Genomic DNA, 19,182 nt, shown 5'->3' with positions numbered 1-19,182 from the left:
TTCAAGAAAATGCAGCCAACATAATAAATTATTGTATTAAAGAAATTTTAAAAGAATTATGGTGAGTCCTAGCAAGACAGAGAAGTAACATGGTGTCCTGATGCATAAATCTGGAGGTAAAGCCTACGTATTAAGGAAAGAGAAACAAAACATAATTGTTATGACAACAATCTGGAATTATATTTTATATCCCCCTTGTAATTATTAACAGGATTATTAATGCTACTCTGTGTTGGCCCTCAGAATCATGGCTGATGATTTGGTTCATCTGCCTTTTTATGTGATAGTTCTTAATCAAATTCTGTCTTTATATTTCTATTTTTATAAATGTATTTCAAATTTAGTGAAATATTTCATTTTTACTTTTATCTAAAACTACTATAATGTTGTGCATTGAAATAATGGGGACCTGCCCTGAGATTACCAGATTTGAGGATTGATAAATCTGTACAAAGTTGAATATATTTTTTCTTATTAACAAAGCAAGAAGAATATAGATAAGCTTGTTTAATACTTTGATGTGTATTCTTCCAGACCATTTTATATGCTTATACATGCATATAATTTTATTATAACCATGCTGTACATATTCTTTTTATAATCTTTTTTCACTTATAACATCTTATATGTTTCAGCACATTTTTAAAAGCTGCATAATATCCTTTAGTATGGATGTATCATTATTTATTTAATGGAGCAAGTAAAGAAAACACATGTCTAATTTTTTTGCTATTTGAAACTATATTCCATGTTGTGAGGAACATTGTTGTAGCTAAATTTTTGTAAACACTCTTAATTATTTCCTTGGGATAAATTTCTAGAAATGGAATTGCTAGGCATTTTTAAGACTTGTCAAATTACTCTTCAGGAAGGTCTATACAGTTTATCATCACACCACTGGTTTATGAAAGTATCTATTTTCCTATACATTTAGTATTTGCTATCCTTTGAAACTTTTAACTTATAAAATGTATGTAGTAACAGTATAAAAAGTAAGAAAAATCAGCTAGAATGCTATTCCCTTAACATGGCAGTGATTATAATATTTGTTATAGTATTCAAGGTTTTTGTTATATGCATAAGTGGTTGTAAATATATATGCAGTTTTTGTTTGCTGCTTTTTTCATTCATTGTTAAGTAAATTTCTCTGCCTTTACTTGGTCTTCATGATTCATTTTCAATGGTCACCAAAATACAGTAGGTATTCGTATTTACCTAACTCTTCTCTTATTCCTGGACAGCTATCTTGCTACCCATTTTTATTATGTATAACATCACATATTTTAAAAACACAGAGATAGCTACCATTTATTATGAACAAATTTTATAGTATGTTCTTTTTTCTTCCTTTGTATTATTTTCTTTCAGATTGATGTCCAGTATTGGTAATATTGGATCACATTTTTATGGCACAGCCTTTCTTTTATGTCATCATTTCTTATTTCTTTATTTCATCAAACATTTATTGGAAGTCTAATATGTGTTAGGCACTGTGATAAGAGGCACTGAGTATATAAAGATAAATCATACAGAGTCCTTAATGTTAGACATTAAATATATTTGATAAAGAGGGACATGATAAAAGACATTACTGCATGACAGTACATTGAGTGGTTGGTTGGTCTCTCTGTCTACCTACCCATCCATCTACCATTAATCCACACATGATTTTCCCTCTAAAGCATGGGAGAGTTGGTTGCAGACATGATGCCCTTTTACTCCTATATTTCTATATATGAACAAGGACATTTTCTTAACTACGATACAGTGACTAAATCCAGGGAATTTGATGTGAATATACTATTTTTTAACCTGTCGTCCATGTTAAAATTTCACAGTTGTCCAAGTAATTTCCTTAATGGCAGTTTACCCTCCATGATCCAGGATCTCCTTTAATCTAGAACAGTTTCTCAGCCTTTTGTTATCTTTCATAGCATTGATATTTTTGAAGAATAAAGGTCAGTTATTTTGTAGAATGTTCTTCAATTTGAGTTTGTTTGAGTTTCTTCTTTTTCAGATTCAAAGCATGCATTTTTGTCAGGAATACCATGTAAGCGATACTGTGTTATTTGCACATTGTATCATATTAGGAGGCATGTGATGTCAATTTATCCCAATATTGCTGAGGTTAAATTTGATTACTTGGTTAAAGTGGGGCTTGCCAAGTTCTATTGTAAAGTGAACTTTTTTTTTTTTTTGCTTTTGTAATTAATAAGTAATCTATGGGGAGATATTTTGAAACTATGTAAATATTCTGTTCCTCATCCAACTTTTACCCCCTAGTTTTGTCATCCATTGATGATTTTCTAACTTCATCATTCCTTATATTTATTACTTGACTTTGTACTATAAGAGCTTTCCTTTATTTATTTGTTTGAATCAGTATGACCTCATAGATTCTTATTTTATTAAGTGAGTTATATCCTATTACTATAATTATTTATTTTGATGTACAAATCGTCCCACATTTGGGCAGTGGGAACCCCTTCAAGCTGGCTTTTGTGTGCTTTCGATATGTTCTTACCATTCTTCAAGCAGTTCTTTACTTTTTGGCATAGCAAGATGATCCAGGCTTACCTTATACTTTCCTTGTCCCAGCGCTGGAACTGGCCATTTCTCCAAGGAACCTTCATCCCTTTTAGTTTAGAAATCAAGGTATGAGCTAAGGTACATGTTCTTTAAAGAGTCCCCAAGGTGATTTTGCTGGTCTGTCTGGAACCCACTGTAATAGAGACTAAATGAACAGGACCGAAGAGGAGTTGAAATAGTCTAGGGAGAGGAAGGAGCATAAGTAGAGTCACAGTATATGGAAAAGTCCAACTCATTCAGAGGAGCTACAGTTCAGTGTGGCTTCAAGCAGAGAAGAGGCTAGAGAATGAGGTAGGGACCATTTCACTGGACTTTATTTGCCATCCAGAAGAATTTAACCTTATAGAAGATGAGCCATCATAGGGTGTTTAAACTGGGTAGAGAAGTGATCGATTTTGGTAGATTGGCCTTTTAAGGTCACCAGTGGCAGTGCATATGATGGATTAGATAAATGTTTAAAATTGTTTTCCAACAGGGTTGGCATTTGCCTTCTTAGAGGGCTTAAACTTTTCTCCTAGAAATCAGTATTGCCCCTGCTGGATACTAACACCTCAAAAGGGTAGCTGGCAGTAATTTTGTGAAAAGAGAGTGAGAAGGAGCAAGACTACACAATATGTTAAAGCTTGAATCATCAATTTATCTTGTTTGTGTAATGGCAGCAACTCTTCCTTTTAGTAATAGTTTTACAATCACGACTGGAAGTTGAATGTCAGTGTTTTCCATTGAAACATTACACAAACAAAAGTATATAAAACAATGCTGCCTTTTCTTAATGAAAAATCTTGGTGAATATGAGTACTTTTACATTTTATTTTTCTTTATCTTTGGTAGTAAAGTCAGCAATAGGATTGATATAGATATTCAATAGTATAGACATTCTACCTGGTTCACAAGGCCCAAAACATGAAATGTAACAAGTATGTTTTCTGAAATAATACCAGTTTGCATCTTTAGCTTGTAGTTTGCTGTTATCATAACAAGTTTTATTTCTGTACTATTTACAGCCTGTATCCCAGCCAGTTGGAGTTGAACAACAAGCAGCTCTTCTAAAACCAGATTTGGTTCGAAGGTACGTATCTTTCAAATTAATACCACGAAAATAGTAAGGGTATGTTGAAGTATTTGCATTCATCAGGGACTTAGTGTGTCTTGACTAGAGAAGCTTCTGTGTATATTTAAAAAAAATAATAGGTATCATTTTTACTTTTTGTTTTAATGAAGATCATATGGATTGTGAAATTATTGACCATTTTCTTGTTCTCATTATAACATTCTGTTCCTAAGAAAAGCTTATAAGGGTTAAAAAAGAAAATAAATAGTATAATTTAGAATAAAATTATAGATAATCTAAAGAAACAAATTATAACTAGATATATAATTATAATTTATTTGGTATTTGTAAACTAATATTTTTCTCTGTTCAGATTAGGTAATTCCTATTGTTCTGTTTTCAAGTTCACTGTATATTTCCTTTGTCCTGTTCTTCTGCTATTGTGCCCATTCAATGAGTTGTTTAATTCTATGATCCTGCGTTTACTTCTGTAATTTCCATTTGGTTCTTTTTTAAATATCTTCTGTTTTTTATGAGATTTTTTTTTCATTTGCTTCAAGATTATTTGTAATTGCTCATTGAACATTTTGATGATGGCTGCTTTAAAATCCTTATCAGGCCTTTTGAGCCATGCTTCTCTTGCTCAGGCCCGCTTCCACATCTGGAAGTGTACTTGCCCTTCTAATAAAACATTTCTTTTCTACTGTAAAAAAAAAAATCCTTATCAGTTAATTCCAATATCAGATTCATCCTGTTGTTGACATCTGTTGATTGTCTTTTCGCATTCAAATTGTTGTTTTCCTGGGTTTTGGTATAACAAGGAATTTTCATTCGTCTCCTGGACAATTTGAATCTTATGTTAGGAGACTCGGGATCCTATTTTAATATTCTGTTTTATCAGGCAGTACACCCTGTTCTAATGACAGTTTAGTTTTCAGAGTCCTCGTAGAATGATTCAGGTTTGCTTGGTTCACCTCATACCACTGAGCCCCACCGCTGGATAGAGGTGTTAGAGAGTACTTCTCTAGGCCTGGTACCTTAGGCCAGCTCTCCAGGCCACACACATACTGTTGGTGGCACTCCTGCCAACATCAACAGGAGAGGGAAGGGCTCACTTGAACCACCTTCTGCTGCTGGGTTGGGGGTCAGGAGACCACTGGGATTGGGCTGCCTTTGCCTTTGAGTCAGAAGTTGGGAGACACTAAGCCTGGACTGCCTTCTGTCATGGGGTGGGTAATCGGGAGACATCAAGCTGCTATGTTTTCTCTTAAGTCCTGGGAAATCCCTAGTCAGTCTTCCCTCATCTTTTTATCCTTCAGTGCCCTCCTATGATTGTCTACTGTATTATTTCTAGACTTTTTTAGTACAAGGAGAGAAACATGGAGAGTTGAGTTTCTGCTGTCTTGTCCCAAACCTAAACTAGTGTTTTAACATAACTCCGCAATGTGAATGATGTAGAATTATGTCCTTTTTATCCTCTGAAAGTGTTACTTGTCACTACTATTTCTTTGTGTATTAAAAAAGTAAGATCAGTAATAATGCATCTTCTACCACTTGTATTTATGCAAAATCTTTTTGCACATGGACATAGAATATAATTTAGGAATTATTTTTATCTCTTCTTATATATCTTAATACAGATATTTTATGAGTAGATTTTAGGAGGACTTTACCTAAAAATTAATTTAAAATATATCTGTTTGGTGCTTACAGATTTTGTCATTTAAGTTTCAAATATGTTTATTGGAATTTTTGTATTTATTGAAATATTTTCAAATTTATTAAAGAAACTGAAAATTGCCCTTGACACAGATAAACTGAAAGTCTCCTATTTCATAACGATATTGATTTGAACCTGCAAAATACAACTAGTTAGATTGATAAAATTGAACCTTTTTCACATCATTCATTTTCATTTTTTTACCAAAATTATGATGTAGTTGATTGATCGATTGATTGGTTAATGTGGAGGTATAACTGACATACAACCTTATATCAGTTTCAGTATACAACATAATAATTCCATATTTGTATATATTGTGAAATGATCACCACAATAAGTCTAGTTAACATCCATCACCTTACATAGTTGCAGAATTTTTTTCTTGTGATGAAAACCTTTAAGATCTACTCTCTTAGCAACTTTGGAATATACAATACAGTTTTATTAACTATAGTCACCATGCTGTACATTACATCCCCATGACTTATTTATTTTATAACTGGCAGTTTGTACCTTTTGACACCTTTCACCCATTTTGCCTACCTCTTACATCCCACTCCCTGCTTCTGGCAACCACCAATCTATTCTTTGTATCCGGGAGCTTGGGTTTTTTTGTTTGTTTGACTTCTTAGATTCTATATATAAGTTAGATTATATGGTATTTGTCTGTCTTTTTCTAAATTATTTCACTTAGCTTAATGCCCTCAAAGTCTACCCATGTGTGGCAAATGCCAAGATTTCATTATTTTTATGGCTGAATTATATTCAATTGTAGAATATATACCACATTTTCTTTATCTTATTTTCATTTCATGTTCTGCCTCCTGCACTATTCCTGTCTCCCACACCTGATCTCTCTATCCTCTATTGAGTTCATTATATAAAAAGGTATATTTTGAATGAGGATTGGTTTCTAGACGTTTTATTTGAATATATTAATAAACCCCAAAACAAGAAAGATAAAATTGATCGAGAGCTCCTTTTGATAAAAGGTTCCAGAGACCTATCACTGACAGTGTATTTTTTTTAAATTTGCCTTACTGTGCAAAGATGTGTGCCATATAAATACAATGTGATCTCAGTTTTTCATAACTTTTTGAAATAGCTTTATTGTGATTTAATTCACATACCGTTAAATTCACCCATTTAAAGTGTACGATTCAATGGCTTTTAGTATATTCATAGAGCTGTGCAGTCATAACTTTTTTAAAGATACTGTACTAATTTATTGTCCTTAAATTAATTATTTATGATTTTAGAATTGGGCATTTTTCTTAGAATTTTACCATCAAGATGGAATAATTCTAGCCATGAAAAGATTTCAGATGTTAACTCAGATTGGGTTAAATATTGGGCTTTGAGAATAACAGAATAATGTCTGTTCTGAGAAGTTGAATAGAAGTTGCTTTTGTGTTTTGAATTACTAGTTTGCATCATGATGTGGCAGCTGTGAAGGAAAACATCAATACCCCTGATAACCCAAGTGGAAATGGCAAACAAGATCGAATCAAACAGAGAAGAGCTTCTTGTCCTCGACCAGAGAAGGGGACTAAATTCCAGCTTACTGTCCTTCAGGTCAGTTTGTAAAATGGTCTGCTTAAGAGTGTGTGTAGAGGTCCGGGGTTGCAGGTAAGGGCAGTGTTATTACAGAGGTAGGGTATTGTGAAACTCTCTAAATTTTCTTTTCTTACATTAAATTTTTTTTCTGATAAGAGTCTTATGTATTAAATGTTAAACTTAGGAAGTATAGGGAAAATATAAGGAAGAAAATTAAATTAACTTGTACTTTCAGAGATAGATAGTTCCTATTACTGTTTTAGTTTGTTTCATCTCTTTTTTTCTGTATGTATGTGTAGCATTTTACATTAAGATTGTAATAGTACTAGTAGTAGTGAAATTTTATTTTATTTTATTTTTTTGGAGGTAATGGATATATTTATTATCTTGATTCCGGTGATGATACGTATATGTCCAAACACATCAAATCGTATACATTAAATATGTGCTATTTTTATATACCAATAACACCTCAGTAAAAACTTAAAAAATAAATACCACACACCTAAGTCAAATTTTCCTCACCAAAAATGTAATTCACAGGGATATAATTAAGTCTGTTGGTGGATGAAGTGTTCAAGGTTATTCTGTTTAATCTAAATCTTAAAACCTGAACATGAATAATTCGTGAAGAGGGAATTTTAGTAAAAGGAGTAGTATGAAAAAATATATAGATACTAGAACATGAGATGTAATCAGAAATAATCAGTAATAATACTAAAAAGATAAGCTAGCTATCTTTTGAGTCATCTCAAATGCCAAATATAACTCTGATTGTTGCCCACCCAACAACAGTATCCCATGATCTTTTATTCATGCTTACATGCCTACCTTCAACTATTAACGATGAAAGTATTAGAATTTCTCTTTCCCAACTTTCCTTGAACCCACAACAGGGAATGTGATTCTATGCTGGACAATAGTTTCTGAGAAGAAATTTTCTATAAGGCTTATGGGAAAGTTTATTTTTTAAACACAAAAAAATTATTTCTAGGCATGTATGTCAAAAAAACTTTTTTTTTGATGATGTATCAGTAACTTTTTTTTTACATTGTACTATTCAATGAGTTTTTTCAATTATAGTTGGCATACAATACTATATTAGTTTCATTTGTACAGCATAATGACTAGAGATCTATATAACTCACAGAGTGATCACCCCACTAAATCTAGTACCCCTCTTCCCACGATATATTTATTACAACATTATTAACTGTGTACCTTATGCTATACTTTATATCTCCATGTCTATCTTATAAGTATCCATTTGTATTTCTTAATCCCTTTGCCCTTTTTTGCCATCCCCCCCAGCCCCACTCCCATCTAGTAACCCTCAAAATATTCTCTGTATCTATGTTTATTTCCGTTTCCGTTGTTGTCGTTTATTATTTTGTTCTTTAGATTCCACATGTGTGTGAAATCATGCGATATTTGTCTTTCTCTATCTGACCCTCTAAGTCCATCAAGGCAATATCTTCTTCCATCCCCTTCCTTTTAGTCTGTGTGTGTCTTTTAATCTGAAATGAGTCTCTTGTAGGCAGCATATGTAGGAGTCTTGTTTTCTTATCCATTTAGCTTCTCTATCTTTTGGTTGGCACATTTAATTCTTTTCCATTTGAGGTACTTATTGGTAGGAATGTACTTATTACTATTCTTTATTTCTGTTTTTGATACATTTTTTTTCTTCTTAAAGAAGTCCCTCCAGCATTTCTTGTAATATTGGCTTGGTGGTGATAAATTCCTTTCGCTTCCTTTTGTCTGGGAAGCTCTTTATCTGTCTTTTGACTTGAAACGATCTCTTTGCTGGCTAAAGTATTTTTGGTTGTAGATCCTGGGTTTTCATCACTTTGAATATTTTGTACCAAGCCCTGCTGTCCTGCATAGTTTCTTTTGAGAAATCAGCTTCCAGTCTTTTGGGCGCTCCCTTATGGTTTGCTCACTACTTTTCTCTTGCTGCTTTTAAGATTCTCTCTTTGTATTTAACCTTTGGTATTTTAATTATGCTCTGTCTTGGTGTGGGCCTCTTTGAATTCATCATTTTTGGGACCCTCTGAGCTTCCTGGGGTTGCATGTCTATTTCCTTAACCAGGTGAGGGAAGTTTTCCGTCATTATTTCTTAAAATAGCTCTTCAACTTCTTGTTCTCTCTCTTTGGGTACCCTGTGACACGGATGTTTTTACATTTAATTTCATCCTATAGGATCCTTAAATTATTATTATAGTCTTGGCTTTCTTCTTGCCATTCTTATTGGATGCCCTTGGCTTCCCCATCCTCTATATTGGTGGTTCGATCCTCTTCTTCATCCACTCTGTTGATTCCCTCCAATATACTCTTTATCTTGGGTAATGTATTTTTCATTTCTGACTGGTTCTCTTTTATAAATTCCATTTCCAGTTTTATGTTTTTTATCTCTTTGTTAAAGTTCTCACTGAGTTCATCTACACTTCCCCTGAGTTCATTGAGCATCTTTATAGCCAGTGTTTTGAACTCTGCATCTGTTTGATTGCTTGACTCCATTATTCCTGGATCTCTGTTCTGTTCTCTCATATGGTTTCTGTTTCTTTGTCTTCAAATTTTGGCTGCCTTTCTGTGTCTGTTTCTATGTACTAAGCAAAGCTCCTAAGTCTTCCAGTCTTATTAGCTTTGTGTAATAGGTGTCCAGTGGCACAGTCCGGAGAGGGGTTCAGCTGCAGGTCAAGTTTGGCCCCAGCCTGTGCCCCTCTGGGGCCACTTGTTAAAACGGAGCAAGCAATCCACAGCTGCTGTGTGCTTATAGTTGCCTCAAGAGGCCATGCCAGAAACCAAGGCCAGCTGCGAGCAGTGTCAGTCTTGGAGTTGGCTCATCAAAGAGCGCCGGACTCACAGAGGACACAACTGGATGTGGCTTGGGTGGGGCCTTGAGTTGGGGGAGGCGAGGTTTCAGGGAATCCTTTGGGCGGAGCAACCTCTGTTATTCCGTTTGATGACATCTTGGCTATGGCGGCGCTGTGTCCGCGCACTGGTATGGGGGAGGGCTCAACAGGGAACAATGGATACCACGGGCACTTCTGTCTCGAGCAAGTTTTGCCTCGGCCCTCACTCCTACAATGTCTCCCTGTAAGTCCCTAGTGACCCCTGCATGCAGCCTAATCGGCACTGGTGCTCAGAGTGAGCAGGTCTGTCACCCGGAAAATGCGCTCACGGACACAGCCTCTTTAAGAGGCATCTGCCGCTGCTGCAGCCCCTGTCTCACTCAACCGCTTGGGACCAGGCAGCCCTATGTCCTTGCCCCGTCCTACCTTCTGCCATTGCAGGGTGATTTCTTGGATTTTTTCCTAGTTGTATGGCTTGTTCATCCCAGGCAATCTTTCCTTGCTGCTGCTCCTTGTTTCTGTCACAACTTTGATTTGGTTGCCAGAGGGATGAACAGAGCCTCTATCATCTATGTCATTTTTTTTCCTATAACTTTTTTTTTTTGCTTTTTTTATAGAAGTTGCATTCCCTCTTCTTCCCCACAGTATCACATTTGTAACTTATGTATTTATTGCCGAGTAATTTGAGCCTTATATTTATCATAGAATGGTTTAGACAGTATTTCACCAAGGGAAAAACAATCTTTTAAGATTCTGAAGGATTTAAACCATTTTTCCATGTGTTGTATGTGAGCTCATCTAAATGTTTCCTGTACCATTTGCAAAGAGAAGACAATGATTGACTCTTAAACTGGTGGTGAAATGTTTATGCCCAGGTGTCAACCTCTGGAGACAACATGGTGGAGTGCCAACTGGAGACACACAATAACAAGATGGTCACCTTCAAGTTCGATGTTGATGGTGATGCACCAGAGGATATTGCAGACTATATGGTAAGTACAATAAAACCAAATGATTTTTTTCCTTTAGTGTTTTTGTCTCTTTTTTCCCTCTAAGTCTCCCCCCATTTATTCAGAGCCATCTTTTTTTTAGGTTACTGTTAGTTTTTAAAATTTGTACAGAGCTAAATTGATTATGATAAAGAAGTCACTGCACCTCCTCTAGTTTCAGTATATATATCTGCAAAATATGAGGAGGTTTAATTAAAAGATGATCTAGGTCAGTGTTTCTTATCCCTGGCTGCATGTTAAAATTACCTGAAGAAACTTTTTAAAAACACTTCCCTGGGCCCCTAATTAAAGCGGAATCTTTGGAGGTGAGGCCTAAGCATCAATAGTTTGTAAAGTTCCCCAATTAATTCTAATTTCTTAGCTACTGATATAAAGTCTTACATATGGGTGTTTAAGTAATGTTCATCATCTCATTTAGTTTTCATATTTTTTTGAATTGTTAGGCTTAAGTTAGTATTTTTCCCTTTTTTTTTAAATGGGGATGGGCTACAGTGGCATGAAGGGGCAGGATGGGCTACAGTGCCAGTTTCCTGTGGCTATACATTCCTGGCCAAATAGAATTAAACATTTTAAAAGTTAAAAGTTCTGTCAGTTCTGCCTCTTGCTTAACATAGTATTTTCTGAACGATCTCTAAGCCATTCATTATTATCTTTAGAGATGCTTCATTTTGTGATTTGTGATTTAAAAGCTTTTGGGTTAGGACATTTAGTTTTAAACATAAACATTGCCTCAGTTATGTTCTTTAAATGCCAGATAGTTTTAAAAATCTGGCTTCTCTGGTAGTGCCAATCTGACAAATGTCAGTGGTCTCAAAATAGAATAATTTATGGCATTTTATTGTTGGTCTTTGTTAATTTTGTTTTGGCATTTGGATCAAAATACTTAATTTTAATGGTAATAACTGTACGGTGTCAAGTAGGTACTAGACTGGTCAGGGGGATCAGTTCGTAAATTATATAAATGTCTAATCACTATGCTGCACACCTGAAGCTAATATAAAATAATGCTGAATGTCACTGTAATTGAAAAATCAAAAAAAGGGGAAACAAGGTGAAGGCAAATAAGAAGTTCAAATTTCCAGGTATAAAACAAATAAGTCATGGAGATGTGGTGTACAGCATAGAGAATATAGTCAATAATATTGTGATAACATTGTACAGTGTCAGGTGATTGCTGGACATATATATCATGGCAATCACTTCTTTAGGAATATAAGTATTGAGCAACTATGGTGTATACCTGAAACTAATACAATATTGTATGTTAGCTATATTTTAATAAAAATCTTTAAAAAATAAATACTTAATTCTAATTTAGTTTTCATTAGTGTAGTCACCACTGATACAGTGTTATAATTTTGAAGAAACTAAATTCATTCTTGTGAACAGACTTACTTTTGCCTTTGGGCAGGTTGAAGATAACTTTGTGCTGGAAAGTGAGAAAGAAAAATTTGTAGAAGAATTGAGGGCTATTGTAGGTCAAGCCCAGGAGATCCTACATGTCCACTCTGCTGCAGAAAGAGCCACTGGAGTTGACTGTATTTCCGTGGAATCCATCAGTAGCCAAGTAAGAGCAATTGTTTAGCAAATAGGTCTTCTCGGATATGTATCAAGAACTTCTTTATTTATCTGTTCATTTTTAATTCAGGCAGGATCATCTGAACAAGTACAGATAAATTCTGCATCCACACAAACCAGCAGTAAGTATATTTAATAAAATTTACCATTTGGCTTTTGAAGTGAAACATTTGGAAACTTTAATTTACACATCTTCATTGGGAAAGGTGTTAGCCAATAAAGGAATTTGACACATTGTTAATGGAGGCTTTCTCACACTTCGAAATGACTTTATAGCCCAGAAGAAAGAAGTATATGAAGAAGTAAAACCATTTTCCAAATTTCCTCCAAGTGTTGGTTCTTTTTTTGATTAATTTGTTTCTGAGTTGTTGTGTGGTATCTTACCAGAAAAGGAGTCACAGTACTGATGGCCTTTAATGGCTTTACTGTTCGAACTTAACTGGTAAGTTTTTTTTTTTTCCCCTCATGATATGAGATGGACAGAAACTTTCTTACCTAAAATCATAATGTTCTAAGTATACCTCATGTTTTAATAGTCTTGATTTAATATCTTGATTTCATTCCATCAGTGATATGCTTCTGCTTGCTCTGATCACTAAGTTTTTGTAAATCAGATACCAAATGTACTTTCAGGGACTATAAATGGGGTCCTCCATTTTCTTTTCTGACGACTTTATCTCTCCATTCTTCTCAGCTCTGGTCATGGGTATATTTAGAGTATCTGAGAGTGGGAGAAGAGCTATAGACAAATGAGGACCTCTGAAGGAATTATAACGACATGAAGAAGCAACAGGTGGTGTAGGAGTCATGCAACCAGATACCATTACTCTGAAATTTAGTTTGTGTCAGAATATCAAGGTCCTCCTCTGTCTTCTTTTTCTCATTAGCTGGAGCCTGAGCAGATTTGTGACTGACAAAGTAGGGAAAAGTTTAAAAGAGAATTACTTATTTGAATAAGTTTACAACAAAGGAGTAAAGGAGCTTATTTTACTTTATTTTTTTAAGTTGTCATACAGTAAAATTGGCTTTTTTTTTTCTTTTGATGTCCAGTTCTGTAAATTTTAATACTTGTGTAGATTTGTGTAAGCACCACCATAATCAGGATACAGAACAGGAAACGTAGGTTTTAATGGTAAAAGAGCTTTCCATTTTCTCTCCCTCAAAGTGCCCTGCTTTTAACTGCTACTGATACAGTGTTTGTTTCAGTAGACTCTGAATCCTTCTCTAAAGACATCTTATGCCTAGTTTTTTAGAGCAGGGGTCCCCAACCCCCTGGACCACAGATGGGTACCAGTCTGTGGATGGGTACCGGTCTGTGGATGTGTACCAGTCTGTGGCCTGTTAGGAACTGGGCCACACAGCAGGTGGTGAGTGGCTGGCAAGTCAGCGAAGCTTCATCTGTATTTTCAGCCGCTCCCCAGCACTAGCATCACTGCCTTGGCTCCACCTCAGATCATTAGGCATCAGATTCTCATAGGAGCACCCGCCCCTGGTGCCAAAAAGGTTGGGGACCACTGCTTTAGAATATTTGTCAGGATTGGGAGGTGTAGTCTTATAAATAAGACATATCCTAATGTTGGAAATGGAGATAAAAAACAAATTGCTATTTTAACTTTGTTTCCTTAGTCAATAAGGTAAATATACTGACAACTGTTTAGCATATTAAATTTTGCTAATTCTTTCTACAGATGAATCTGCTCCTCAGTCATCCCCAGTTGGTCGGTGGCGATTCTGTATCAATCAAACAATAAGAAACCGTGAGGCTCAATATCCTTCTCTTCAGCAGTCTATGTCTACAGTTCCTGGGCTACACCCACTTTCTAGTAAGTGTTCATTCTCTGTCGACTTTATCCAGACTTGGAGGATGGGGGATGCAAAATATGGACCATATCTTCAACTTATTTTCATGGATATTTTGTGCTTATGAGAATTTTCATAAGTATTTTTAAAGATGTTAATAATAGGGTCTAACTTAAGCCATTTTTATTTAATAATTATGGAAAAATAAAAGGTTTTCTTTTTTTCCTCGACAGGTTGAATTATGTATATTTTGAGTCTTATTTTAAAAAGTATTTTCACATACGTTCTCGTTTACCCCTTGCTCTTCCTATCCTTTTGAGTTTGAGTACTACTCCATGCTTTGTACTTACCAATATGTGCTTAGCCATTCTTTGTTATTGTTCCAGGTCCAAGAAACACAAATAATAAGGAAATATCACAGGACACACTGCTCACTCTAGAAAATAATCCATGCCAGCGTATACTTTTCACCTCCAAGCCAGAACACAAGGATGTAGTTGATGGTAAGATTTCTGAATGTGCCAGTGTAGAAACTAAGCAGCCAGCTATGCTTTATCAAGTGGAAGATGACAGGCATATAATGGCACCAGTTGCTAGTAGTTCCAGTTATACTGCTACTTCAGTTTGTGCAGTTCCCATTGAATGTGAGGGACACACCAACCAAGCAGGCACATTCCTACCTGTGTATCCGTGTCACCAAGCTGCCAGTCAGGCTGATGGACTTACAGTCCCTCCTGGCGAGTCAACTGAGATTGCTGGTAACTCTCTTACAACTCCAGTATTTATGTCTGATCAAAAGCCACAATCCTTATCAGTGCAGCAGCCAACTATGGATGCAGAGTTTATTTCCCAAGAAGGAGAAACCACAGTGAACACTGAAGCAAATTCTCCTAAGACTGTCATTCCCATTCAGACCCCTGGCCTTGAACCGACTACCCTTCTACCCACTACTGTCCTGGAATCAGATGGGGAAAGACCTCCAAAAATGGAGTTCGCAGATAACCGAATTAAAACTCTGGATGAAAAATTAAGAAACTTGCTCTATCAGGAGCATAGCATATCTAGCATCTATCCTGAGAGCCAGAAGGATACCCAAAGCATAGACTCTCCATTTTCTTCCTCTGCTGAAGATACACTCTCGTGTCCAGTGCCAGAAGTCATAGCCATCAGTCACAGTGGAATTCAAGATAGTCCTGCACAGTCCCCTAATTTTCAGCAGACAGGCTCTAAGATTCTGCCCAATGTGGCTGCAAGTCAGCCTGATAACATATCAGTGTTCAAAAGGGACCTGAATGTGATAACTTCCGTATCCAGCGAATTATGTTTACATGTAAGTATAATTCTTTCTAACCAATTCCTTATCCTTATATGTTTAAAGAAATTCCCTCTTTTCTAAAGTTCTGTTCTTTGGAAGGAAATTGTCTGCCACAAGATTCTGAGGTTGCAGGTATTTAAGAAGGCCATGACTTAGGCTGCAGGTGCCCAGAACTTCTCAATACAGATGGCAGAACTATCTGTGGTGAGAGAGCCCTCTGGTGAATTAGCTAGGAACTTGTGTCTATTTTTGTATTAATGACAAGAACAGCACTGACTTATAGATTGTTTTAGTTAATAGGAAAAACTTACTTTTAGATTTCCACTTAAAAATTCCTGTTATCAGTTTCTTTTAAAAAATTTTATGGTTTTTAATTTAATTTTGTTTTGTGGATTTTAATTTATTTGAAAAATATTTTTTAAAGAAAGTAAAAATGATCCATAATCTGAAGACTTGTTTTTTTAAGTTATGTCATATGGGAATTTCATGTCCCTTTTCTTTCTTTCCAAATCACAGAGGTAACCATTATCTAGTGTTTATCTACTATTTGGTATTTACCCTTCTCGACATAAACTTACAGAAGTCTAGTTACATACCTAAGCTTACACAGGTCTATTTACATACTTGCAACATTTTATTTATAAAAATAGGATTGTGCTATATACATATTGGTCTGCAACTTGATTTTTTTAATTTTACAGTATATCATAGACATCATTCTAAATTTTTACCATTGTTTCTCTTTATTTTTGTTATTATATAAGTTGTATTTGCATGTATATAAAGTAAAATCCACCCACTTCTAAACCTTTAGACATAGCTGTTAATAAATCTTTCCAGACATGGTTTTAATTAATATACACATATTTATATAGACATATTTCTTTATATGTATTATATAGTTACAAAGACATAGATACATATTATATATTTATATATGCTTCTTTACATACATATGCTGTTCTGCGTTTATTTTCATTTATTATAGACATCTATTCATGTCAATACACGTAGTTCCACCTTACTTAACTTTTTTATTATAAATATTATTTTTCAATTACAGTTGACATTCAATATTATATTAGTTTCAGGTGTACAACATAGTGATTAGACATCTTTATAACCTATGAAGTGATCACTTAACTTTTTTTTAATCTGCAGATAAGCACATTATTATCAAATGGTTCAACATCAGTATAACACTTAACTTTTTAAACAACATAATATTCTATATTGAACAGATAAAATTTAAATATTTACTTTTTGGTAAATGAGTAATTTTAAATTATTCAATTAATACATAAACACAAAAGCCATTCAGAAGGATAAAAAAGTAAATGTAATTGTTGAAATCAAAAACAGACTCACAAATATAGAGGACAATCTGGTGATGGCCAGAGGGGTGGGGGTTGGGGGACTGGGAGAATGGGGTGAAAGGTTAAAGAAGTACAAATTAGTAGTTGATAGATGAAGGGGATGGGGAGCACATAGGGAATGCAGTCAGAATTAATATAATGGCTAGGTATAGAGCCAGAGGAGAGAAAGAGTAATCAGGGGGATCATTTCATAAACTATAAATGTCTAATCTGTGTCCTGTATACTTGAAACTAATAATAAAATTAAATAAAAAACTTAAATGAAAGTCATTGTGTTAACACTCTCTCACACCCTATTATACTTTCCAAATACTATTAAGTTCTTGGTCTTAATTCTTTTGGTCATTGCCATTAATAACTTGTAAATATATATTCATCTATTTTTTAATTTACTAATTTTAGATAATACCTATTGACTCACTGCTATGAATGGTGAGGAGATCATTATATTTTCTCTTTCTTCCACTTTTCTTCCCTATACACTTCTCAGTTTTTATTACTTTATTGCTTTTTAACATTGGTAAAGTTTTAATATCTACATTTTTTTCTGTAACAATTGGTTGTGCTTTTTATTATATATGTTATCTAATGATAATGTAATGTGATTAGAACCATAAAAAATTAAATGTAATTCTCTGTCATTTAAACTTCGATGCTCAAAGGAGACTTTTCCAAGTGTCAAGGTCAAATGGATTCTTTTGTTGGTTTCAAGTGTCCATTGCTACATCTTGGTCAAAATTACCTGTTACTGTTTCTGGGGTTCTAAAATTTATTTTTTCTCTCCAAAATGCTTTTATGAGTATTATTTTTAAATAATTACATGGGTGACTAATTTTTTTTAATGTCCAATAGTTACATGGGTGACTAATTTTTTTTTAATGTCCAAAAATGTCTTTATTTTGTTTCATACTTGGTTGATTAAGTACATATGGTAGGATAATTTTGAGTTAGTTTCTGTGTATGGTATGAGATAAGGGTCCAGCTTTATTATTTTGTATGTAACTATCCAGTTTTTCCAGCACCATTTGTTATTCTCTTGGTCATTATTATAAATGAAATTATTTTCTTAATTTTCTTTTCAGAGTTTTCATTGCTACTATATAGAAATACAACTGATTTTTGAGTGTTGATTTTGTAACCTACAACTTGGCTCAGTTTGTTTATTAGCTCTAACAGCTATTGAGTATTATTTAGGATTTTCTATACAGTATATAAGATCATATCATCTGTGAATAGAAAGTTTTACTTCTTCATTTCCTGTTTTACTTACCTATTAACTTTCATTTCATACTTTACATCTTTTTGTATTAAGAAACTTTCTCAATTTATAAGCTGTTTCCAATGTCCTATTCAGCTATTTTATATGTCGAGGATTATATTTTTAATTTCCAGTAACTATAGTTCATTATTTTTCTTATGGGAGTAGTATATTCACACATCTCTTGAAGATATTAGAGTCTTAATCTATGTTATTAATGCTATTTCCTTGACTAGTCTTTTTTTTAAACCGATGTCTTTTATTTTTTCAAATACATATTATTAAGTTTGTGGAGATAACATCTCTATATTTACTATATATAATTTTTAACTTTTTTATTTCTTTGTAATTACAGTTGACATTAAATATCATTTTATATTACTATCATGTATACAACATACTGATTAGACATTTATATAATTTGCGAGGTGATTTCCTCTCACAGTTTAGTACCTACCTGGTACTATACACAGTTACTACAATATTATTGACTATATTTCCTATACTGTACTTCACATCTCTTTGACTATTTCATAACTACCAATTTGTGCTTCTTCACCCCTTCCTCTTTTTCACCCCACCCCCCAAAACTCTTCTCATCTGGCAACCAACAGTTTGTTCTCTTTCTACGAGTTTGTTCTCTATTGTTTCTGTTTTGTATGTTTGTTTATTTTGTTCTTTAGATTCCACATTTAAGTGAGATCATATGATATTTCTCTTTCTTTGTCTGATGTATTTCACTTAGCATAATACCTTCCAATTCCATCAATGTTGTTGCAAATGGTAAGATTTTATTCTTTATTATGACCAAGTAATATTCCATTATGTATATGTACCACTTCTTCTTTATTCAACCATCTATTGATAGTCACTTAGATTGCTTCCATATCTTGGCTATTGTAAATAATGCTTCAGTGAACATAGGGGTGCATATATCTTTTCGATTTAGTGTTTTGAATTTCTTCAGATAAATACCCAGAAGTGGAATCACTAGGTCATATGTTTTTAGTTTTTTTGGAGAACCTCCATATTGTTTCCATAGTGGCTGCACCAATTTGTAATCCCACCCCAGT

At 34.2% G+C, this 19,182-nt stretch overlaps 1 protein-coding gene across 2 annotated transcripts in view; it reads left to right on the top strand.

Annotated features, from left to right (window-relative positions):
* Window positions 1-19,182, top strand: part of WNK3 (WNK lysine deficient protein kinase 3) — a 124,384-nt gene that overhangs the window by 71,747 nt on the left and 33,455 nt on the right. For both annotated transcript variants that reach the window (XM_006923683.1, XM_006923682.1), the window contains exons 10-16: window positions 3,594-3,658; window positions 6,791-6,938; window positions 10,648-10,764; window positions 12,194-12,349; window positions 12,431-12,482; window positions 14,049-14,183; window positions 14,547-15,490. In XM_006923683.1, coding sequence (XP_006923745.1) covers window positions 3,594-3,658; window positions 6,791-6,938; window positions 10,648-10,764; window positions 12,194-12,349; window positions 12,431-12,482; window positions 14,049-14,183; window positions 14,547-15,490 — 1,617 coding nt within the window. The remainder of the gene's footprint in view (window positions 1-3,593; window positions 3,659-6,790; window positions 6,939-10,647; window positions 10,765-12,193; window positions 12,350-12,430; window positions 12,483-14,048; window positions 14,184-14,546; window positions 15,491-19,182) is intronic.

This window comes from Pteropus alecto, unplaced genomic scaffold, assembly GCF_000325575.1.
Source record: "Pteropus alecto unplaced genomic scaffold, ASM32557v1 scaffold249, whole genome shotgun sequence".
Lineage (NCBI taxonomy): Eukaryota > Metazoa > Chordata > Mammalia > Chiroptera > Pteropodidae > Pteropus > Pteropus alecto.
Note: the sequence above shows the minus strand (reverse complement) of the source record. Positions and strands in the feature narration are given on the sequence as shown.